This window comes from Protopterus annectens, chromosome 10.part0 (assembly GCF_019279795.1).
Source record: "Protopterus annectens isolate FY-2018-M chromosome 10.part0, PAN1.0, whole genome shotgun sequence".
NCBI lineage: Eukaryota > Metazoa > Chordata > Ceratodontiformes > Protopteridae > Protopterus > Protopterus annectens.
Genome location: NC_056744.1, coordinates 1,657,754,461 through 1,657,781,033, shown reverse-complemented (window position 1 = coordinate 1,657,781,033; position 26,573 = coordinate 1,657,754,461). Strand labels below are relative to the sequence as shown.

At 42.0% G+C, this 26,573-nt stretch overlaps 1 protein-coding gene across 1 annotated transcript in view; it reads right to left on the bottom strand.

Annotated features, from left to right (window-relative positions):
* Positions 1-26,573, bottom strand: part of LOC122814381 — a 498,155-nt gene that overhangs the window by 107,864 nt on the left and 363,718 nt on the right. The window contains exon 10 of the mRNA XM_044086965.1: positions 7,401-7,505. Within this exon, the coding sequence (XP_043942900.1) occupies positions 7,401-7,505 (105 nt within the window). The remainder of the gene's footprint in view (positions 1-7,400; positions 7,506-26,573) is intronic.

Genomic DNA, 26,573 nt, shown 5'->3' with positions numbered 1-26,573 from the left:
TCACCTATTTTTACTAAACTATCTAAAAATAATCTCAGCAAACTGGAAATGTCCTACAATAACATCGCCAGATTTGCAACAGGTAACCCATTTAGAACCCATCACTGCCTTAATCTAAAACAGCTAGGATGGCTTGAACTACAAAATCTAATTAAATACCATCAACTAACTATAGCTCACAAAACCCTTTACACACCTTCCAAAACACCTATTCTTTCTACACTAATCACTCCCTATAAAAACCTAGATTCCTTAAGGTCTTCTCAGAAACTCCTAGCACATACTACTAAAACAAACAACAAGGCTGGTGACTCACTTTTTTCTAATATAGTTGGAAAAGCGTGGAATCTCCTACCAAACGATCTCTCCACACTTCCCTCACTTTCCTGTTTCAAAAACAATGTGAAAGTGCATCTCAAAACTCACTAGCTATGCCCATGCTCTAAACCTGACTAGCTCAAGAGTCACTAAATACTCTGATCTTCCCATCCCACCTACTCTTCTAAGAAACTTCTTCCTTATAAAACTAGTTCTACTTACTATCTCTAGAACTCCTAAGCTATATTACTTTCTTCTGCTATGACTGTATTCTATACTGTAAATTTTGGGTTTTAACTGCATCCTTTGTTATGCCTGCATTCGACACTGTTATTTTTTTTACTATGATAACCTGTAATTGGCACTGTAAATAGATGTATTTGTCTTATATATCCATAGATAGAATTGTGTTAAATTCATTGTATTACCTAGGAGCTTTTCTCCCCGGGCCTCTACTGAAAATGGACATGTATCCAGTTAGACTAGCCCGGTAAACAAATGTAAAATAAATAAAAATAAAAATAAATTAGTTAGTTTGTTGAGAACTGGTTGGCCGTTGGCCCTTGTTGTTCTCCGTTTGGTATCCTGTGTGCTAGTTTTCTAATTAACATTGCGATTTCTTAGGTCCATCTTTAGGATACTTTTTTCTCGTTTATTATTTAAGATTATATTGTGTGCAGTGTTTGTTAATTATTACAGAGTTTTCTCTGTGGGTCCATGTTTTTGGGGGCCTTGGTTTTCTAATTTAGAAATTTAGCTTGAGTGAAGTGTTGCTTGCTAGTTCCTTGCCTGTTACTAGTTCCTGGTCTTTTTCTATAACTTAGCCTATCTAGCTAGGACCACTTAATTTAGAGGACGTAGTCCTCTTTACTTCTTCCTTGTGCATGTGTGTGTTTGTTAGGGCTAGGCCCGTTTAAGTTAGAGGACCTATTCTTCTTTGTGCTTGTGTGTTCCTGCTTACTTCCTTAGCTCATCAACATGTCTAAAGACTACAAACTTTCTAGTTTCAAAAAATGCATAAAGTGCTCCCAGAAGATGTCAATTACGGATGGCCATAGTAATTGTGTATATTGTCTCAGAGCCATTCATTTGCAGGAAACTTGTTTATTCTGCCATTCCTTCAGCTCCAGAGTTCTCCAGGAGCGGAAGAACAAGTTAATTTTGAAAGGTCTCCTCAAGCCCTCCTTAGAGGAAGACTTAGCGAGTTCTTCTTCTTCTTCGAAGTCACATTCTTCCAAGAAAGAAAAGGTTAAGTCGGCCAAGAGACATTCTCTGGCGTCGACTAGTGTTTTGGAACCTCCTCAAAAACAATCTAAACTGGATAAGACTTCTGCCTCCTCGGCTCCACTGTCCTCGGAGCCAGTCGAGGTTGTTGATATTGGCACTTAGTGTCAGCCCCAAGCATTTCAGAGCAGACTACTGAAAAACTACATCAGAGCCAGTCCAGAGATCCCTTGCCGGTCTCCCAAACCTTAAGATCTCCAATTCTGCAGAGATCCAGATCGCCTACACTGTCATCCAGATCCTCCAGGAGCCTGTCAGAGGAAGACATGGGAGAGTAGTGCTTAGACTCCTGAAGTTGTCTGCCTTGCCCAAATTGTTGTTGGCTCTGACCCAACCGGTCCCGGAGCCACCCGAGTCCACCCCCCCGTTGTGATTCCTCCTCCCCATGTCGGGCCTTCGGAGCTGGGGTGTTCAGTGCCACTTGTTGTGGAACTCTTGGTTCTAGCTCTCCTCGAGGCTGTCTCAGAGCCGATGGAGCTGAGGCAGTCTTCAGAGCTGGAGAAATCTGCTTTCGAGATGATGAGGAGCATGCTGTCTCGCTCATCAGCTCCACACAAGGGTACCAACCTCTGTCTCAGCAACTACTCTCTCTCTCAACAGCAGAGACCCGCAGCCTCAGGAGCCCTTGGTTGATAGCCCCCAGTCTTCAGTGACCTCCTCAGAGTACCCTTCTGAGGAGCCCCCTCAGAAGAGGACATGAAATAGGAAGCATGTAGACTCCCAGGATGAGTCCATTACCTCGGACACTGACCTCGAGGAGTCAGAACGGTCCGCCAAGTCGTCCTCTGATGACGTCTCCTTTCTAGACATCTTAAAGATACTTAAGCAGAGAGGCGGCTGAGGAGTCGGTGTACCTGAAGCCTTTCGGGTGTCAATCTTCAGCCTCTTGGGTGTCCCCACCTTTTGATGAACTTTTAGATCTCGTTAGTCGGAAGGTGTGGGAGACTCCTGATGCCCTGGAGCCAGTTCCCAGAAGACCCAATAAATTTCTGTCTGTCCCCAAAGAGAAATGGAGTTTTTGTCCAAGGGCGTGCCTGTAGATGCCATGGTCATGGCGGCGGCCACTAAGAAGGAGTTAGCAGAGACTTCTTCATCTGTCCATCCACCGAATAAAGAGTCTCAAATGATGGACAGATACGGGAAGCATATATTTTCTTCAAACGGCCTTCACTCTCAGATCGCTGAACTATCTAACACATTTTACGAGGCTTCAAAGAGATCTCCTTAAGGAGATAGGAAATACTCTTCAAGATACATCTACTGAAGGAGTCCCCGAGAAGGTGTCTGCTCAGTTGTCCACCTTAAATTCAATCATGAACTTCTCCATGAGGCTGATCTCTTATGCAGCCGACGGAGCGAGCAGAGCAGCGGGTTCAGGAGTTTCCCTTAGGAGACACTCCTGGATGCGCTTATGTAACTTTGCGGAGCCGTTCAAGTCTACCTTTACCAACGCCCCCTTTGACAGTTCTTCATTGTTTGAACCTAAGCTAAAAGACACACTCACCAGGTGCGAACAAGAAGGGAAAACTCTCTCTGCCGTGGGAGTACGTTTTACTGTCCCCTCTTGACCATATCCTAAGGGTCAGAGAGATGGTAAGATGTGGGTCAAGAAGTCCCAGAGATTTTTCCCGGATGCACAGGGTGATGACTCCTTCAGAGGCAGAGGAGCTAATGGTAGATGCCGTCCTAGAGGCAGGGGCAGCCCGCAAAATCAGAGGGGGCTGTGATTCGTTTCGAGGCCGTCCCTATCAGCGCTCCTGATGTGGGGCTCGGCTGTGCTTCTCTAAAGCCAGTCGGGGGTCACATTTTTTTGTATCCAGAAGCCTTGATAAACATCACACAAGACAAATGGGTACAAAGAATAATCATCAGAGGTTACTCCATACCCTTTTTTCTTCCACCTCACATCCCAAGAAGATCCCAGATGTTCCAGCCAATCACAGGGATCAAGCAACTGTAGAAGTGAAAAAGTTGCTCACATACAGTCATCCAAACAGACACGCAGACTTGATAGGATTCGGAACTTACTCCAGATTCTTTTTAGTGCCAAAACGTACAGGGGACTGAAGGCCCAACTTGGACTTCAGCAAACTAAACAAATCTGTAAAGAAGGCCAAGTTCCGGATGGTGACTCTGCAGTCTATACTCCCTCTGTTAGGGAAAGACAATTGGATGTGCTCCAGAGACCTCCAAGATGCGTACTACCATATAAAAATGGACAGAGCATCGACTAGTCATTTATGCTTCCGGCTGGGAGCCAGTTATTACTAATTTTGTGCTCTGCCCTTTGGTCTTACCACAGCCCCCAGGCTGTTCACCAAATGTATGGCGGTAGTGACAGCTCACCTGAGACGTCTAGGATTCCAAGTGTTTCTATATCTGAACAACTGGCTCTTGACTGCCTCCACCAGGCATCTACTCCTACAAACCAGAGATTCCACTATCCAACTTTGTTCCCAGTTGGGGATTACAATAAACTGAGAAAAATCTGCCTTATTGCCCACTCAATTTGTGACTTGTATAGGCACAGAAATAGACACAGTCACCATCTACCTGCAGAAAGTGCGCAGAACCTCAAACAACAAATTCTAGTTCTACTCCCTCTACAGAAAGTCAAGACAAAGACAGTGCTGAAACTCTTAGGGACCATGGCCTCTACCATAATGTTAGTCTCTCTCGCCAGATTACATGTGAAAATGCTCCAGTGGTTAATATTGTCCCAGTGGTCCTTTCAACAACTGCCTCTATCTCACCACATCTTCATAACAGAGTCTTGCAAAAAAGACCTCCGTTGGTGTATTCAACCCGACCAACTAACAACAGGTACTCCATTCCTTCCTCGCCAACATGTTGCTACTGTGACCACGGATGCCTCACAGATAGGGTGGGGTGGCATTATCTAGGCAGGACTGTCCAAGGCACATGGCAAGATGACGAGGCTCACCTGCATATCAATGTCTTAAAGATGAGGGCAGATCTTCTAGCATTGCAAGCACTTCACAACTCTCTTCCTCTAGGGACGATAGCAATCCAATCAGACAGCATGTCAGTGGTATGGTATCTCAACAAACAAGGTGGAACCAGAGGCTATTTGTGTCTGGAAGTGGGCGATATCTTCCCAATGCTTTCTAGTGGCAACGCACACCCCAGGGACAACCAATGTGATAGCCGACAAACTCAGCAGAGCAATCTTGATGCCTCACGAGTGGTCTCTGAATCAGGAAAAGATCTTCCGCAAATGGGGACGGCCTTGCTGAGACGTCTTTGCCAATCTGATCAACTCCAAATGCAGCAGCTACTTTTCCCTTATTCCTCCTCTGGGGGAGTCACCGAGATGCACTTGTTCATGATTGGCCCCTGGGACTCCTTTATGCTTTCCCTCCTCTTCCTCTCATATCCAAAGTGATTCAGAAAGCGAAGCTGTTGGGAAACATAATGATTCTCATCACTCCTTACCGGCCTTGTCAGATTTGGTTCCCCTTTCTCGGGCCTCATCTACTAGATGATCCATGGACTCTGCACGCAGTGCCAGACCTCTTGACACACATTTCAGGCTCCCTTCACCCCTGCCTCCACACCCTCGACAGCGTGGCTGATCCAACGCCATCCCTAGTCAGGCTTCAGGATTTTTCACCTGCTGTGACCCACAACCTCACGTCTTCGCATAAACCTTCCACTAGGAAGTTATACACTAGCAAATGGAGGTTTTCCATCTGGGCTGAAGAAAGAAATGTAGATCCTTACACTGCATCCATCCCAATGGTCCTAGAACTCTTGTCTGAACACTTCCATCAGGGGTCTGCTGCTGCCACAATTAGGGTTCAATCGGCAGCGATATCTAATTTTCATTTGGGTCAACACGAGTCTAACCTGATGTCACACAGATTGTGTAAAACCTTCCTTAAAGGCACTACCTTGCTGAGACCCCCTTTCAGGAACCGGTAACTTCCTGGGATCTGAACTTTGTCCTGTCCAGGTTAACTTCACTGCCTTTTGAACCTGCTCATTTGTGCCTACTGAAATTTCTGTCTTGGAAGACTTTGTTTCTGGTAGCCATCAGATCAGCTAGACGAGTTTCAGAATTACAAGCTCTGTCTATAACGTCTCCTTACTTGATTTTCCGCAAAGGCAGAGTTTCTCTTCATACAAATCCTTCCTTTATCCCTAAAGTTTGCTCTCACTCTAATTTGAACCAAACTATAGAATTACCGCTGTTTTTCCCCAATCATTCTAACGCTGCAGAATACAAATGTCACCAATTAGATGTTCACAGACAGTTACGGTTCTACCACCACAGGACTAAGGAACTCAGAAAGTCAGACCAATTGTTCGTATCCTTTTCGGATTCTACACTAGGTCTGCCAGTCTCTAAAGTGACTCTGTCTAATTGGATTTCGTGCTGTAGTTCCTTCATTTACTCCTCCAATGAAAAGACTCTACCGTTCAAGATTAAGGCTCATTCCACACGATCCCAGTCTACATCTGCTGCCTTCCAAGCCAGAGCTCCAATTGACAGTATTTGTGCAGCAGCAACTTGGGCTACCACACATACTTTTATCACTCATTACAAATTGGACCTGATCTCAAGGGGTAGAGCCTCCTTTGGTTCCACTGTACTCAGGAGTATTATTCCATGAGCCACCCAGGAATAAAGATGCTAGGGACGCTGCCCCATATGTAAGAATGAAGGTGACATAGGACTACAGAATATAAAGAAGTTACATACTCACCATAATGTTCCATGTTTGTAGTCCATCTAGCCCTTCATTCTTACGAACCCACCCACCCACTCCCGTCCTGAAAGGATCTGGAGACAGGGTAGTGCTACCTTGGTACAGTGGAGACCTTTCATCATTGTTGTTCTTTCTGGATTATCTTAGTTTTTGTGTGTTTGTGTGTGTGTGCGTGTGTGTGTGTGTGTGTGTGTGTGTGTGTGTGTGTGTGTGTGTGTGTGTGTATATGGTTTAGCAGCAAACAAGATCTGGGGATTGTACTAATGCACTATGGGATGCCTACCTAGCCACGAGCCAACTAAGAGACTTTGAGCTTTGTAATAGGCCGAGTCGGAGCCGTGGATCGGCTCCGAACCCATATGTAAGCATAAAGGGCAAGATGGACTACAAACATAGAACGTTATGGTGAGTACATAACTTCTTTTTTTTAGATAAGTCATTTCTGGATGGACCTGGATTCAGTATAACAGTCAAGTGAAGTTGCAACTGCAAATTAACTTTAAAATGCAGAATTCAAGTGGAAAACTCTATAAAATGCACAGATATCACAGCAACTATAATATAAATCTACAGAGAGTGCAAACTGGTACTTAAAAATACTTAGGTTCATAGGTTGGTACTAGGCTATTGGTCCTAGGGCCTATACAAGCCTAGCCATAACAATTCCCTGGCTGTTTCTTCCCACAGTATTTACTTCCATGGCCCCTGTCTTATCAAACAGTGGATGCAAATGGATTCAGCAGAAAATATCTTCAAACCGTGTGTGGTAGCCAAAAGAGTAGAAACTCTTGAGTTTACTTGCATACCTTTTTCTGTGTCCTAGTTTTTCTTTGCAAGTTTCTGGGCTGAAACTAAAAGTGGTCACTTGTGATCAGTTCTCCACCCCAGTTAACAAGTTTAAACAAAACTTTTCTCACTGATAACCACTAGCACACATAACAATAAATAAATAAATAAATAAAAATACATACATACATTTAAAAACAACACAAGACAGACTTAAAAGGACACATGCATATCTGCCATTAGTCATCTGCATTCAGGATGTTTTGAACTAAGAGTCACCTTATTTACTTGTAGGTCTGGGGTTTCCTTCTCCTGCTTGTCCTGCAAGTGTTTAAGATCTTTCAGTTTAGATTCTAAGGATGTTAAAGCTGTTTTCAGGTTGTCCTGTGCATATAAAAATAAAAACATAATTAAACCACAAGAACATGGGGTGCATTAACAATATTATTACAATACATGCATGGTGGGTGCAAAACAGCAGTAGCTTAGCTGCTGTATGTACCATATTTATTAGAGAGAGAAAAATGATCCCATGCACACAAACAATGCTGTGTACTTCAAGACCCACCAGTGCAGTGACAGATGTACCACATTGTAATGTATGCTATAAAGTACAGACTGAACACATCCTTTTTTCTTATGTTTAAGAGACAGTACAAGGGATACACCATTAGAAAGTGCCTCTATCAGAAAAGGAGACAACACTTAGAAAAACAAATCTGCAAACCCATTTTCCCGGAGGAGTGAAATCCTTGTCAGAAACAGATTAGGTAGTAGGAAAGGACCCCCCTTGGACACAGACTAGTCAGTTCCCTACATAATAGGTTAAGCTTCAGAGTTAAAAAATCCAGCATTCCTTAATACAGCCTTTTGTCTGACCATTGCATTCCAAACTGGAACATTTCTGTACCCATCGTCTACACGACAAAGATCCATTTCAACAAGCAATCTCCAATTCTTTTTATGAAAATAATTTTCTTGTGTTACATATCGACTGTTCTCCCCCCCCATTCGAACTGTATATCCTTGATGTAAATAAACACACACACACACACACACACACACACACACACACACACACACACACACACACACACACACACACACACACACACACACACACCCAAACCCATATGGTCAAACTAAAGACCATCAGTTCACCTAATACTTGGTCGATGGAATGTAGGGGGACCAAGCAGTGTGAGAAAGTGATGCTGTGTCAATATGCCATTCATTATTCTCTGTGATCACCACTAAATCAGATATACACTTCAACTCTCCGATTTTCCTACAAAAAAGTAAAGCATCTTGTTTTTGGTGTGCTCTGATGACTGCCCCAAGCCTGCCATGTAATCGTCAATGAAGATACCTGAAGCTGGATGGCCCCACACTACCAGCTGCATCTCAGTGATAGCACTGCATGCATTACAAGTACAACTTTGTCATCCATGCAGAATATGCCTCATTGACACAAAGTTGGAAGGCTATGAGGCTGTGCTAGAAAAGCACATTGCAAATATGACAAAAAATGAAGTTTGATGCTGTGCCATGTATACAGAGACAGTTCATACAAACAAAACCACACAATTGTGTTTTTTAGCCAGTACCAACCAACTCCTCTGCTGCCAGAGTCGGTATAACTCTACCTCTGTGTCAGATCTGACATGTAATGACTGCAGTATCAGTTTCAGTGTAGAGTTGGAGTGGTTCCTTACAACCCAGCAGCTCACAGATTTTAAAGGGAAACTCCACTATTCTGAAGTTTTGCACCGGTATTCGAAATCAATGTAAAATCAAAGAAGGAAACACAATTCATGCTTTGGAAGCAGGAAAAGGAGACTGAAATTTTGCATTTCCTATGTCACCTGAGCAACTTCAGAGTCCTTTTTTTGAATTGGGTATTGAGTTATGGCTTGGTTAGTATGCAACTCAAAACAAAAATTATTTTAGAAAACTCACAGATGGCTCACAGATGGAGCTCTAGTATAATTATACCAGTTTTAAGAGTATGTTACTGCATTGTTTCTTCCCTCCACTCTTTTTTTCTCCTCTTCCCTCATTCTAACAGCCATACCAGTGTACCACATTCTTCTCTGGGTCTACTGGCTCACCAATCTATCCCCAGGCCAATGCCCAAATTTACATTGTGGCCAGCGAGGATCTTAAGGACTTCCTGGGATTCAGTGTTACCCTGCCACAAGTCGTTTTCTATTTTTGCTTACTAACCTACCCTGTTTCATCCCTTCCCTGCCTATCATTTGTGAGACCCATGGTGTGAAGAGGCAGACAGGCAATGTTGATGTGTAGAGTGTTCCCCCTCCAATGCAGTAGTTCAGCCATTCCTGCACCCTTTTCTACTTTTAGACCACGCCTCCAATCATGACTTCCCAAGTCTTCACCAGGAATTATTGCAGGAGACATCGACAGACCTGCTTTTCGCCCAGGGATGGTAACCCCCATCCCTCACTGCCACTCCAGTCACCCAAGCAGCTAATCGAACACAGGTCAGCTGGGTTATAGTCACACCTATATCCCTCTACATCACCGGAGCAGCTATGCTACTGTATTAAGTGATTTTCCAAATGTCTAACACATTCTCTATTAATAAAATGAAATGGTGTATCATGTCTTCATTTCTGTATTGCTTGATCTGTGCTGTGCGATTGATAACACTTTAATCTCAGCCCATTTCTTACTCTTTTCACCAACCCTCTTTCACCATCAAAACCCACACTTTTATAACAGCTCCTCCTGTGGACCCTCAACACTAAACCTTTAACCACTTCCACACAAAAGCTACCAAAATTTATTTTCAAATTTATGCTTCTCATACTTCTACTCTTACTGAAATCACTGCATAGAATTCTATCACCACCACTTGTGCTCTCATTAATGCCAACAGCATTAGAAATAAACCTCATCAGATATGTTCTTTTCTGTAAACACACATACCCCTGAACTTGTAGTCACAGAATACTGGCTCAGAAATGATCATCCAAACATAGAATACTTTTTCTCCGGACAAAATTATACCTTTGATACCAAACATGGTACAGTCCCACAATAATGTGATACCACTTATCCAAGCAAATGCAACCAATGACACTGAACCCAACTGGTTACTTGCAAAAAATTCTTCTGGCAAAAGCAACTCCCTGCTAAATGCTATCGCATATCTTCAACGTTCTTCAAAATATTTTGAATACTTATTCATATCATTAGTGCCTCCCCAAGTATAAACATTTCCTAATTCTGCATGACTTTTTTGGCCCCTTCTGTTAATGATATAACTTAATTGCACATCTAATCCTCCAGTCACATTATCATTCCCTCCTTGACCTCCTAATCATCAACCATCCCTCCAAGATTTCAACAATTCACTCCTCCCATTTAGTGTTCACTACCTCATTACATTCAACTTACATGTTCTCAGAATAAAAGCACACCTCTCTATCCTATACTTGGTCTTGGGAGGACAGCATTGGAAAGCACACCTCTGTGTCCTAGACTTGGTCTTGGGAGGAGAGCATTGATGACCAAACTATGTCAATGAACACTTGTCATAGTTCCTCTTTCATCTCCAAAATAGCAATTCTTTCTCAACATAAACAGATGATTTAAACCCCAGAACCCTAAGTGGCTTACCAAAGAATTATAACACCACTTTAACCTATGTGATAAAGTTTGCCATAAATGGAAACAAAGCCCACATACAGACTTTCAGAATCAATGAACTCTTCTATGAAATCTTGCAAGATAGGACATAAAAAAGCCAACTTTCATACCCACAAACAATTCTCCTGCTACACTCACCCAAGCACTTTTACTGTGAAGTTAACCTCCTCATCAGAATGAAAACCTCTAACAGTAAAACCCTCCTAAAACACAACTCAATGCTTTCAAAGGCCTGCCCCTCATGATGACTTCATTTGCAAATTCAGCAACAGCCCTTCTCCTCCCAGTCTCTGCCACCATTCCACTCTCCTAAACTTACTCCATTCTCCTTTAAACAAGTCAAATCAAAAGATACTAGACTTCAAATTGAACAAATTCCTGTAGTCTCTCACAGTGGTACAGTAACTGTGCTCCTGTTTCATATACGACTGTAGAGAAATCAAAATTATCTCTCTACTCCACATACACAACATATGTCTCCTCACTAACAGGGTGCCTAACATATGGAAGGAAGCATTAGCTAAACCCTTTCTAAACAACCTATCTGCTAAGGCTTCTCATTTTTGGTCACATTTCCATTTTATTTACCCTTGCTAAATTATCAGAAAAGATCTTATACAGTCATATCTTCGCTTACATGCTATAACACCATCTCACCATCCCCTCTCCAATAAGTAACATGGATTCTGGTGTAGAAGGAGTATTATGACTGCTCTCTCAAATCCTACCTATAGAATTTTACTCAGCGTGGACAAGAGTAACCATACAGTAGCTATCTTTGTTCATTTCACTTGGGCTTTTGACCTTGTTGTACATTATATCCTTCTTACACAATGACTGATCTTGAATTTAGCACAAACCTAGACCTGGTTGAAAGGTTTCCTTTCAAGATTGGATCTTCCTTTCGTGTATAGGCTCGTACCACCAATGATGTACCAAAGGAGTCCATCCTGGCCCCTATGCTTTTCTCCATGTTCATCAAACAAATTCCAGATGGTCAATTCTCTCATTCTCTCTCCTCATTACTCAAGCACCTTCAACTCTTGCAGGAAAGATCTTTTGAGGTAAACTTCACATCAACAACACCATCTTCTATTTTGTGCCCATAATATTTCCCCAGTTCCTTTACCCATTATTAAGATTTATCACATTAAAAGAGAATCTTTTTTCTCCAGCTAGAGTATAGACTCCTAAGTATAGCTGTAGCTTCCAACAAGAACAGCTCTTCCCTCCATTCCCTTTCCAACAAAATAGGACATCTCACCACCAACTTCCCAAGACAGGAACACCACCATTATACTTCCAGGAAGGCAAATTGGTTCCCCATTAAACAGTGACTGGACCTCCTATTACAATACCCCAATACAATCACAGAAGTCACTCTCAAAGAGGAATCCCAGGAACTAAATTGCAATGGAGTAGTTACAGTTTCTCAGTTTTAGCACTCATGTTTTGGCTATCACTAACTAAAAACCTTTGTACTAATTTCAGTCCACAATTTAAAGCCTACCTAATCAAGCAAAGCCAATGCAGTTGCTTAACTTCTAGCCACATCAGTTAATCACTTTCACACCATACCCTGCCCACTACAATTTTGAACAAGCTGTTTATATATGTCCTTTGTATGTTCCCCAAATGACTACTTTGGTGTTCTGCATATAGAACTTTGCGTTAGCTCCTCACAGTTGCTTACATTTATTGTATGTAACAAAGATTCATAACACACAGTCTTATCATTTTCGCTGATGGTCTTGTCTTTCTCTTAGCATCTTCTGGGTTGGGCTTGAAATTGGTTTGTTCTAATGAGTGTCCTACCATGGTAAACAAATAAATAGATGAAAATGTCTTGTAGTGTTACAGTTTAAGAGTTTCTAGAAAAAACAGGTATAGACTTAAATAAAACAGATTTATTTGGCCATTTTTAGCTCCCACAGTTGACCATAAACTGCTCACAGTTTTTTTTCCTTATCTATCAGGTCTACAGAGATGTGCGGTGGTGGTGGTGCTGCGGTAGCATTGTCGCCTCACAGATAGACGTTGTCCTGTTCGATTCTCAGCTAGAGCATCTTCTGTGGGGAGACATTCATGAATGGGCGTACCTTCGTTGAAGGTTGTGCATCAGGGCTGGCAACTCGGCACGTAAAAATCTACTGCCAATCATTAGCGGACCGGTATTCCGCTGTGGTGACCCCTAACCAGGAAAAGCCGAAAGACACAACAACATCAGGTCTACATAACCTCACTTAACCTCCTGCAGACCAAATGCAGCCCATTTTCAAGGCCATAAAGGAGATGGAAGCACTTAGGAAGGTGTCACACTGCTGTTGAGTTTTTTTTTTCCCTGCAATTACCCTACCCAAGCCCACTGAGCAACCTCCACTGTATGGGTCATGCTGTGGGTGTCGTTTCTGCTCCTCCACTCACTTCTGCAAGAGGTATACAATCAGCATGACTGCCCAGTCCACCCATAGGCAGCTCACAACACTGCTGTCACCTAGGTCTCCATCAGGAAGATCAATAGCGCACGTGTGTCCTGAGCGAGCCTGTCCTTGCCCACATTGCTAACTGCCTGTGCCATGAATTGAATTCAGGTTACCTGGAACATAGTCGGTGCTTTATCTCTTCATGTCACTGGTGCAGTCCAATTAATGTAGACTATTAGTGTTGTAATATTATTGCGCTTTCAGACATATTCCTAAACATTAACAAAGGCAATAAATGCTTATTCAAACATCTGTCAGTGTTAAAATTTAACTAGAGGTACAATAAAACTTAGTGTGTTCAACTACTAATAGTTGAAAAGCAGATTGCTGAAGGTGCTAGTTCCAGAACAGTTATGAAGTAAACAATCTGAAGTCAGACTTCCATTTTATTTTCACGTAACATTTATTGGTATGTTTGAACTTGTTTGAAGTTATTCACTTTGTAACGTGCCAGTTATCCACATCTTTTTGTCATTTGCAACTTTCTATTCAAGCAGTCACATAGTATACAAACACAGGAATCACTGATACAGGCATAAAACACACTCAGCATTAGTACACGACCTTTAAATTTGTTAAACAAGTACATGTCAAACTCTTCTGCAGCAAAGGAATGCTTTAACAGAATTTGGTAATTTTTCAGTGCACAGAAATACAGATAACATAGTTAATGCCATTTTGTGCTGTGCTAGGAACATATTCACATGTACTTATCAACCTCTCAGCTTTCAACATCATAGCAGAGGACCATCAAAAATCATAGGTTCATAGGTTCATACTAGGCTATGTGCCCTAGGGCATTTATAAGCCTAGCCAGAATGTGTTTGGCTTTCACCACCCATTTTAAATTTATTTTGCTATGCCCTTTTTCGAGGTTAGTATACTGTGCCTCTGTCTAACAGTGACACAGAAGTGATACCCGGGGTAAATCTATGATCTCCCATCCACTCATCAAGATTCCTCTTGAAGAGAGTCAATGAGGGACTCTGCCTAACCTGGACTGGGATTTTATTCCAGAGTGAAGGGAGCCTCTGGGTTATGAATCTGTCCCTCCAGCATGTCCTATTTATTTCAGTGCTGAGGTTCAAGTCTCTCGAGCGCGATTTGGATTTTCTGAGGTGCAACATGTCCATTAATTCCGGGTTGGACATGGCTTTATACGTCAGGCACAGATTGCCTCTGAACAGGCGGTATGCCACTGAGTAGAGCTGGAGTTTCTTTAACCGGGCAGCATATGGCATCTGTTTGAGCCCTTTGATCCTCTTGGTGAGGTACCTTTGGGGTCTTTCCAGTTGCTGCAGGTGTCTGGTAAGGTACATTCCAAAAGGGGCATTGTACTCAACTATGGGCCTGATGAGAGATGAGTAAAGAGGCACGATAACCTCCCCTGATCTAGATGTAAATACCTTCATGATTAGGTGGGCTATATAAAATGTTTTTCTAACCACTTTGGTCACGTGGTTGCCAAATGAGAGATTGCTATCAACTTGGGTCCCCAGGTCCCTAATTACTTCTTCTGTACTTAATGGATTACCACCTATGTGGTAATTTGTGGGCACTTTGTTTTTGCCAAAGGGGATGACTATACACTTTTTGGCATTTAGGTTGAGGCCATGGCTCTGGCACCAGTTGTCTGTTTCTATGAGGCCCTTTTGGAGGATGCTTGTGTCGGCTGGAGAGTCGATTATGGCGCCCAGTTTGCAGTCATATGCGAACTTGGTCAGCCATAGTCCTTCCGTGTTGGCCTGTACCTCCGAGAAATATATACCGAACAAGAGAGGTCCCAGGACTGAGCCTTGTGGGACACCACTTGTAACTGGTTTGGAGTCTGACATGGTTCCAACAATTCTAACCATGTGGGTTCTGTACTTGAGCCAGTTTGCAATCCATCTAGTGACATAGGGGTTTATATTTAAGCTGGTGAGCTTATCTATAATGCCCGAGTGGGGTATTGTATCGAAGGCTTTTGCGAGGTCCAGGTAGGCTGTGTGGACCACCTTCCCCTCGTCAATGGCCTTGGTGACTGTTTCAAAGAAATTAACCAGGTTTAAGAGGCAGGATCTGCCCTTAACAAAGCCAAACTGGGTAGGATCCAGTGTCTGTAGGTCCCCAATATCTTTATTTATGAGGTCCATGATGATCCTTTCCATAGCTTTGCAGACCAAGCTAGTCAGGCTTATGGGGTGATAGTTTCCAGGATCCGTTGAGGCACCACCTTTATGGAGAGGGACCACTGTTGCTGTACGCCAATCTTTGGGCACATATCCTGTAGTAAGGCTGAGATTGAACAGTAGTTTTATGTTTGGGTTTAGCTCTTCTTGGAGTTCATGTAGGACACAGCCTGGGACACCGTCTGGTCCCATTGATGCTGTGTTTTTTGCTTTGGAGAGGGCGGCTCTTACCTGAGCATCTGAGATGTCAGGCGGGGCAGCACTCTGCTGGGATAGATATTTGCCCTTTTGGTGGGGGGGGGGGGATTGAGCTGAACTTGTCAGCTAGGATGTTGGCAATGTCTGTGGGTTCAGTGTATTTTTTGTAATTTTGGACTAATTCTGAGCATATCTGGGAATTACCACCCAGGTTCCTAACATAACTAAAGAAAGCCTTGTGATTATCCTTAGTGTCCTGTGCAATTTTTCTCTCGAAGCTGGGCTTAGACAATTTTATGAGTGCCCGTAGTTTTTTGCTAATACAGATCAGTGATGCCTTCCCTTTTTGGGATTTTGCTCTATCATTTAGTAGCTTCCTCCTTCTATTGTATAGTTTGTTTATGGCTGGGGTCCACCAGACAGGACGTCTGCCTTTGGAGGATTGGGTCTTGGTTTTATTTGGGATCGCATGATCCATGCATTCCTGAAGGTGTTCATAGAATGCGTTTATAAAGGATTCTGCGGTCTGAGCCGTATTTTCCACAGGCCCGGGGGCTTTGAAGGATTCCACCTCGGTTTTGAGGAATGTGAAATTTGCTTTAGAGAAGTTTTTCACTGTGGTTTTCTGGGCAGGGGGTGGGGTCGGGATGTGAATATCCAGTGAGATTAGTTTATGGTCTGATCTTACCAGTGAGGGATACACTTCTGGTCTGGAGCATAGAGTCCCCATGTTGGTGATGATCAGGTCCAGTATGTTTTCCCCTCTTGTGGGAGTAGTAACAAGTTGTTCCATAGCATTTGAGTTTATAAATTCTAGGAACCTTTGGGCTAGGGTGTTGGAGCTAGAGTAATGCTCCCAGTCTATGTTTGGGTAGTTGAAGTCGCCCAATATAATGGTGTTTGTAGAGACCTTCATATTTTCCAGTGTTCTCAGGAAGGCCGAGTGGGGTTCCTGGGTTTGGGAGGGTGGTCTGTAGTAGGCTATAAACTGGAAGGCAGTTTTACCCACTGTTAGTTGCACATGGATAGCCTCTGATGCTTCGTGCTTTGCCACCAACCTGGAGGTGTGGGTATCTTTGATGAATATCGATACTCCCCCTCCTTTTGTGGTTCGGTCCAAGTTTTGGGGCCGAAAAGCATGGTATGAGGTATAACCTGGTAGTGCTGGGGTGCTCTCGGGAGCCCTGAACCAGGTTTCTGTTACTGCACAGATATCGATGTTCTCCATGCTAAGGAGAGTTTTGAGTGCGTGCATCACAGCAGGGGATCCAAAATCTTAGCACTGAAAATTTGTTTATGCTTTAAATCAACCCCCAGGGTTCTGGGTGCATAATTTGTGGGTCTGTATTAAATAAATGAAATGAAATGACAAAAGAGCGTTCCTCTTTCGTCGACACGTAAAAGCCGAAATCACAAAATAGCGAAGTTATGAAACAGTGATTTTTTTCCGGGGATCGCTGGGCCGTTCTCGGGACTTTGCTGTTTCTTCCACTGTGGTGCGATCTTGAAGTTGGTATATTTATGTTGGGGGGTTGTGGGGGGTGAAGTCCCCCACACTTTATTTTGTCTTTATAATTTTTTTTTGGAACAGCAATTTTTTCGATGGGAAAAAAAACTGCTGTTCCATAACTTCGCTGTTTTGTGGTTTCGGGTTTTCCATGTCGACGAAAGAGCATTCGTTCTTTTATCATTTCGTTTATTTAAATAAAGACCCTAATTTGTACATTTGCCCACTTGGGGGCACTACAAGTAACCTATTGAACAAAATCTTGTTCTAATGGGCCCCATGACCATTCCCATGAATTATCTCCCTAAGCCATGTAAAACTAAGCAAACAAGCCACACAAATATAATTCAGAAACATCTAGTTGAACTGTAATGTACTGCATGTTAAATGCATGATTGCCCCAGTCAGATATTTATAAAAAACAAATATGTACAGCTATGAATTCCTTGTATAGTTTGGAACTAAACAAATTATTTTTATTTATTTACATTTGTAGTGGACTGATTTCACTGGACCAATTACAGGGACAGCTCAGATGAATATGTAATTATGATCAGAGCCGGCCTTTGGTCAACTGGTGCCCTAGGTAAAAGGTCTCCACAGTGCTCCCTCAACACCACTTGGTGGCCGCATCCTAGTTTACCTACACCATCCACATTACTGGATAAGTGATCCTGCTAGAGCGGCGCCCTAGGCAGCCGCCTAGTTGGCCTATGCCTAAGGCCAGCAATGATTATGACAATAAATAAATAATAACCAGTGTGATTAGATATAGGTCATTGTTGTCAGGGCACAGAATACAAAGTATTACAATAATCCCAAACACAGACACACAAATGTGGCCTCTTTACTGACTTCAGGTCAGATGTCCAATTATGATCAAATGAATGAATACATGAATAACAGCTGCCATGTCGCACTTCACATGCGTGTGTGTGTGTGAATATTATATACACACACACATATATATATATATATATATATATATATATATATATATATATATATATATATATATAGATAGAGAGAATGAGAGAGGGATACACACACAAATAAATATGCAAATAATAGCCTTACTAATATATTTTAGGTCGTTGTTGTCAGGACATATAAAGTGCAGACAATGGCAATGCCTCCAAATGACTGACACACACACACACACACACATATGTATATATATATATATATATATATATATATATATATATATATATATATATATATATATATATATATATATACACACACACACACACACACACACACACACACACACACACACACGGATCACCTTCAGATGCCCGAAATCACATTTCACCGACACGGAATCCGACGGGTCGAAAACACCGACAACACAGATGACCGACAAGGTGAGAACCCGACGGACTCGGTAAGTGTGCGATAGAGTGAGGGATATAGTGTTAGGGAGCGGACAGGTAAGTGTGCGATAGTGAGGGACTGTGGGTTTAGGGGTGGGTTAAGTGAGTTAGGGTTAGGGTGCAGGTAGGGTGTGTGTGCGATAGTGAGGGACTGTGGGTTTAGGGGTGGGTTAAGTGAGTTAGGGTTAGGGTGCAGGTAGGGTGTGTGTGCGATAGTGAGGGACTGTGGGTTTAGGGGTGGGTTAAGTGAGTTAGGGTTAGGGTGCAGGTAGGGTGAGTGTGCGGTAGTGTTGGATCTTGGGGTTAGGGGTGGGTAAGTGAGTTAGGGTTAGGGTGCAGGTAGGGTAAGTGTGCGGTAGTGTCGGACCTTAGGGTTAGGGTTTGGGTTAGGGCTAGTGGATATGTTATGTAGTGTACTGTGTTGTTTACGTGTAGTGTGTTGGTGTAATGGTATTCGGTGTTTTGCATTGTCGGTATTTTTTGTTGTCGGTCTTTTGGTGTAGGTGATTTGTGTTTCGGCGGTTTGGCGTTTCGGGCATCTGAAGCTGATCCACACACACACACACACACACACACCTACTTGCATAACCCAAGCCTATTTTGAGACATACTTAAAACACTGCAGCATTAAGTTCAAGGTATTATATCCACAACAGAACCTCTTGGAGCAAAACTCTAGGATAATACCCCAAACCTGGGACAGTTTAAGTGTCACTCATACATAATTAGAAAGCTACTAGAATAACAAGTTTTGCATTAGCATAGATTTTCTGAAGGATGTGAAGCATACAGACATTTCTCAACTTCTTAGATCAAAAATCAGGGATAAGAACACACAAAAATGGAGGACAAAACCCAAAATAATGGGCAAAATTTAAATATTGCTTTTGTATACTTAAAATAATAGCTAACATAACGGGTATTGTATCATGTATTTTCTAAAGGATATGAACACACTTGCCATTATTTATGGACTGGTCTTCAATAGTTTGACAGAAAACTCACACAATTTATGTAAACAAATTCAAAATATGAAGCAAAATCGGGGAAACATGATAGCCAGGAATGATATAAAGTCTTGACATTCCCATGCATTTTTTGAATTCAGTCCTCAATAGTCCCCCCCCCCCGCAAAATTAAAAGGAACAGACCAAAACTATGAAGCAAAATTAAGGACAGTCCATCAGTACCTAATGTCTGTCCTGCTTTACTTACGGGAAGTCCTTCAAACTTAGATGTCCCCTTTTACAGTCACCCTGGTACGCCGTGACAGCAGAAGGAAATCCAGCCTAGATCGAATAATTCATACCTCTTAAGCCCACAGTGACAAATGACAAAAGATAAAAAAAAAGGCAAGTCAGCAAGTGGTAACAACAAGCCAGCCACAGATGGCCTTAGGAATGGACACTACAATAGTATAGCAGTGGCTGGCAGGCAGCACGATGCAGCAACAGCAAATATTTCAGTCAGTCTACTCAGCACTACTTGCAGGGTGGACTTTTCAAAGGTGAAGCCCACCCTGCAAAACAACAATAATATGGCAGGTTGCTGAAAACAAATAAGCAACTTACTGAATCAACCAAACCAGTCAACAGATCTTTTGGTTGGGAACTGTTCAGCAGCTGTTATTGTTCAGGTCAGCCAGGAATGATATTGTCCAGACACCTCAAAACCTCTTAGGGCAAGAATTCTGGACAAAACCAAAATTAATGGGAAAGGCAAAGGCCCAAAATGAGGGACAGATTTAAATGTTGCTGTTATATAGTTAACATGTTGCGAGAATAACAGGTTTGCATTCCAATGCATTTCTGAAGGACATGAAGTCTGAAACTTAAATGTTTGTCATTATTTAGTGACTGCAATTCTCAATGAATATGCTAGAAATCCACAAATTGTATGATGGAAAAACTAAAAATATGAATAAAAAATCTGGACATTCTGTACGATTCTAGACATTTGAGGGCAATACCGCATATGACTGCCAAGATAAGAAATCAAAAATTTTATGATGGAGTGGACAAAAATATGAGGCAAAAACCAGAAACCTTCAAAATCTGGCAGAATTCAGAGAAATGCTATGCTGACAGGGAGATACTGACTGTAGAACAGGCAGGAAGGGCACCGACAAAGAAAGCTCCAATCGGAAAACCAGCACCAGCAGCATTGAGAAAGTTTGGTCTTCAGTGCCTCAAACTTGTCAGTTCTCTTTTTTGGTCTGTTAAATGTGCCAAATAAAAGTGTGCTGCAGTACTCTTCTCTGAACTCACTGCAATGATGCAAAACTTCATCATCATCAGCAATTGCTATGTTTAACCTTGACAAACTTCAGGAAGCCGGTCTGATATCTGACTGTACAAAAGAGCCAAAGACAGACTGAAAATTGCAGCAGTCTGTTGTCATAGTGGAACAGCAGAGCAGACACTTTTGGAGGATGAATTTGGGGTACTTTCAAAGTGGAGCAGTTGAGAGGTATCTAGTGTCATTGTGGCTACAAGCTATTAAGTTCAAATCTGTTGTGAGAATTTCTCCCTTTCTAAATGAAATAATTCCAGATGAGCAGCATGGATTTACACCTTGCAGACAAAATTACGTAGTGCTGCGGTAGCGTTGTCGCCTCCCAGTTAGACGTTGCCCGTTCGATTCTCAATTAGAGCGTCTTCTGTGTGTCGACATGCATGAATGGGCGTTCCTTCGTTGAAGGTTGTGTGTTAGGCCCGGCAAGCCAGCACATACAAATCTACTGCCAATCATTAGTGGACCAGAGTTCCGCTGTGGCGACCCCTTACCGGGAAAAGCCGAAAGACATAAAGACAAAATTATGTTCAGACAATTTTTACTAATAAAGCAACAAGGTGGTTTCCTCTAATTGCTACTCTGCCTGGGCAGTTAAAAGCTTTTCAAAGGTTAGTTGGATATTTCTGGAAAACAACAAATGTTAAAATAGTACTTTTTTAATTTGACACAGGCAATTCTTAACATCTATAAACATTCCAGGAGTACAAGAAAACTATCTGGTAATTATATACGGGATCACTGCGGATTACCAAACGCTCAAAATTCCGACGCTGAAGACACCGAGACCAGAGGACCGAAACCGAGCATTACCAAAAGACCAGAAGCGCGAAATGCAAAATCCCGATGTTAAGGGATTTTGCGTTAGCACTTCTGGTGTTGAGGTTCAGGTAAGTATGTGTATGTAAGTGTGTTTGTAAGGGGTGTAGTGTGTGTAAGTGTGTGCTGTGACTGTGGTGTGTGTGTGTGTGTGTGTGTGTGTGTGTGTGTGTGTGTGTGTGTGTGTGTGTGTGTGTGTGTGTGAAGGACTGTAATATGTGGGTGTGAGTTTGCCTTGTGTGTCTGTGCGATCTCAGAGTTAGAAAAATAAAGTAGGGGTGGGGGCTTGCCCCTGCCTATGTCTAGTGTAGGATGCATTGTTTGGTTGTATATATATATATATATATATATATATATATATATATATATATATATATATATATATATATATATATATATATATATATATATATATATATATATGCATCTGTGTATGTATATAAAATTTTCAACCAGAAGTACAAGCAGGAGATTGTTTAATGAAATCTTGGAAAGTGAGATGATGCCTGAGGAATGGAGGAAAAAGTGTTTTGGTACCGATTTTTAAGAATAAGGGTGATGTGCAGAGCTGTAGTAACTACAGAGGGATTAAACTGATCAGTCACAGCATGAAGTTATGGGAAAGAGTAGTGGAAGCTAGGTTAAGAAGGGAGGTGATGATTAGTGATCAGCAGTATGGTTTCATGCCAGGAAAGAGCACTACAGATGCAATGTTTGCTCTGAGAGTGTTGATGGAGAAGTACAGAGAAGGTCAGAAGGAGTTGCATTGTGTCTTTGTGGATTTAGAGAAAGCATATGACAGGGTGCCTAGAGAGGAGTTGTGGTATTGTATGAAGAAGTCGGGAGTGTCACAGAAGTATATAAGAGTGGTACAAGATATGTACGAGGGTAGTGTGACTGCGGTGAGGTCTGCGGTGGGAGTGACGGATGCATTTAAGGTGGAGGTCGGATTACATCAAGGATCAGCTCTGAGCCCTTTCTTACTTGCAATGGTGATGGACAGGTTGACAGACAAGATCAGACAGGAGTCCCCGTGGACTATGATGTTTGCAGATGACATTGTGATCTGTACTGAGAGTAGGGAACAGGTGGAGGAGACCCTGGAGAGGTGGAGATATGCCCTAGAAGAGGAATGAAGGTCAGCAGGACTAAGACAGAATATATGTGTGTGAATGAGAGGGAGGATAGAGGAATGGTGAGGATGCAGGGAGTAGAGGTGGCGAAGGTGGATGAGTTTAAATACTTGGGATCAACAGTTCAGAGTAATGGTGAGTGTGGAAGAGAGGTGAAGAAGAGAGTACAGGCATGATGGAGTGGGTGGAGAAGTGTGTCAGGAGTGATTTGTGACAGACGAGTACCAGTAAGAGTGAAAGGGAAGGTCTACAAGAGGGTAGTGAGACCAGCTATGTTATACAGGTTGGAGACAGTGGCATTGACAAAAAGGCAGGAGTCAGAGCTTGACGTGGCAGAGTTGAAGATGTTAAGATTTGCACTGGGTGTGACGAGGATGGACAGGATTAGGAATAAGTATATTAGAGGGTCAGCCCAGGTTGGAAGGTTTGGAGACAAAGCCAGAGAGGCAAGATTATGTTGGTTTGGACATGTGCTGAGGAGGGATGCAGAGTATATTGGGAAAAATATGCTAAGGATGAAGCTGCCAGGTAACAGGAAAAGAGGAAGGCCTAAGATAAGGTTTATGGATGTGGTGAGAGAGGACATGCAGGTGGTTGGTGTGACAGAGCAAGATGCAGAGGACAGGAAGAAATGGAAACAGTTGATCTGCTGTGGCGACCCCTAACGGGAGCAGCCGAAAGAAGAAGAAGAAGTACAAGCAGGGTTGTCCCTTTCTTTCTAACCTATCACTAAGAACCCAGATCCAGTTAAACTAACTGGTCTGAAGACATCACAAAAGGTATACAATAAACTGTCATTACTTGCAAATGACCTTCTAGTTCATTAAATAAATATAGTTTTTGTTTTTAACTAAATAAGTATTTAGACTTACTAAGGCTACTTACTCGGGAGGTAAACAGTCACCTAAAAACTTATTTCCCCCACTGAAAGAATTACTTGCAGAATAAAAGCTAAGTGGTCACAATGGCAAAGTCTGAGCGTAGCCCACATTGTCATCCCCAGCTATATGTAGCTTAATGCACATAACAACCCCAGATAAAATTTATGAGTGTGCAAAATTTATAGGCGTGTACAAATGAAGTACTAAGCCCAAAGCAGGATTCTCCTTTCCAAGATCTATAGGTGTAAATCTTAACAGCACAAATTACAGCGAGTCTTTTCTGTATAAACCATTACTGTAGAGTAAAACAAAAAGAGCATGTACTTAGTAAATGCCCCTGCAGCCTTTCAGGCAGTTACCCCCAAATGCTGAACATACTGATCTATTAAGTACTTACTTTCCTCTATCTGTATTTTTATTTTCTGACCTAGCGTGCATTTATTGTTTATGATGTCAGTCCCTGTCTTTATAATAAACTCCAGTTGAAAACAGTCTGACTTTTGTGCTGTACCTCTTCTGCCCACCTCATCTACCTGTTGTGGTTTTCTACATCCATATGAAGTTCCAAAGTTTGCATAAACAAACAGCAAATGACATAAACCACCTTCTGTGGGTGATAAGGGGTATGTGTGCTTCTGCAAAGGACAAAGTCGATACAATTTCCTGTCTGCAGGTAAAACAAGTTAAGACTGGAACATCTGCTTTCTGTGCTGTACCCAGGATTCCTGATAGTGCAGGTAGGTCCAGGGAGCTTGTAGCATGCAGGATGCCAAAAACAAATTTGAAAAAGCCCAAGATAGTCTCTGACTTGCCACATGCAGGCCTTGTATTCATAAGAAAGACTTGGATGTATGAAAGTTTCAGTCTTTTTTGTTAGCTGTTAAGGTCTCCACCCAGTGTGTCAGTTATTATATGGCCTAGAAAGGATGGGAATGCAGAAAGGACTGCTATCTGTCTTAGAACTGTGTTTCAAGTAATTTAGTCTGTCAGTGATCTCCCAATTATTTTGAATATGTAAAGGTGCACAAATAAACCATATGTTTCTTAACCTGGTTATGCGAGGACATTCCTACAAAAGTTCACAGATTTTCTTGTTAGATCACTGTGTCACAAGAAATGGTTGACTCTAGGGGCTTCAGTACCTGGAATGCAAAGAATCAGCAGTTCTAGCTAAATAATTCCTACGTATTATGAAGGAATTCTGGTTTGTTCAGTTACTGTTTTTGAGATCTGTCAAGTGGAGTATATGCTGAGCTCAGTTAGTGCAGTCTCTCTCTGGTGTGATAAAAAGTAGTATCATCATTGACATATCTAGTCGGCTTTACTCTTAAGATCAAGAGGAGGAAATATATGACGCTAGCGTGTGTAAAATGTAAAAGCCCTAAAAAAGTCACACACCAGTACCCTTTTTTGAGGAGTGCAATCAGTTATAGTTATCTGCTCCACTAGATTTGCTCAGCCAAACTCATTTATGTCTTATCCCTCTGAAGGAACACGTACCATGACCTGATTCTGAGCTTTATTTTCTTAAAAGAGTGGGACAAAGTCTGGAATATCCACTAAGGTCACTCAAGCCCAGGCTCTCTCTAAAAAGTCAACTTTCAAGGAAAATCTTTGCAGACAATAATCAACCAGCTGTGCTCTTTACAGTGGTCAACCAGCTGTGCTCTTTACAGTGGTCAACAAGCTGTGCAGTCCAGCTTGTCTTTCCATCTATGGGGCTATTTCATTATTCCATTGTGAACAGGCTGCCACATTTTCACTACAGTTACAGCCATCAAATTAGTACTGCTTCCTAATTAGTGAAGGCTGATGACTTCAAAGTGGAGGGGGGTGCAGGAAGCAACTGAATGGGTAAAATGAAGAACAAGAATGGGGTGGGACTTCATTATGGCAAGTCAGTAATTGCTTAGGTGTGATAAAAACAGCTGTGGTGAGTGATTGCCTCAGTGCCCATTCATTATGGCTGCTTTATTGACTGTATACAACTCAGATGTTTGACTGCAATCAAAAATAATGTCACAGTAATATTTTTCAGATTACTTTTCTCAAATACACACTTGTCTTGCAAAGCAAGATCAATGGCTGTTTAAGAGTAGTTAATTGACAGCAGGGAGGTTCATCCAGAGACGGCCATTCATTATAGCTATGTTACTAACTACATACACCTCAGATTATTTTATTTTATCACAGTTATATATAATAATCATAATGCATTTCATCTTATTTTACTTAAACAGTAACGCTAACAAACCAGACCAAAGACTGCTTAGCTGTGATCAAATGAAAGAAAGGGACAGTCAAGTTTCACACACTGGCTGCCCCCATGACCACCAGTTTTAGTATACTCCTTAGAATTTTGACTATAATCAAACAAATGAATGAATACATGCATAAGTAATGGCCACAATAATGTATTTTAGCTTGTTGCTGTCAGATGCATGCAGTTCTAGCTTCTGCATAACCCTGCATGCATGAGCATCTTCATGCATGCATGCACACACACATCCGCATGCACACATGTGTTCAAAAGTTATAGCCAATTTAAGGACTCTGTAAACCTCAGATGTCGGACTGTGATCAAATGAAGAAATAAACAGATGAAAAATGGACATAGTAATATATTTCAACCCACTGCAGTTACACAGATGTGTCCTCCAATTGCAGCCACTTTTTGGATTTTGTACACTTTAGATAATTGCAATGAAATGAAAAGGCAAACACATATATTATAGTCACAGTAATGAATACTCAATGTTATCAGATGTACAGTGGATATAAAAAGTTTACACACCCCCTGTTAAAATACCAGATTTTTGTGATATAAAAAAATGAGACCACAATAAATCATTTCAAAACTTTCCCCACCTTTAATGTGACCTATAACCTGTACAATTCAATTGAAAAACAAATC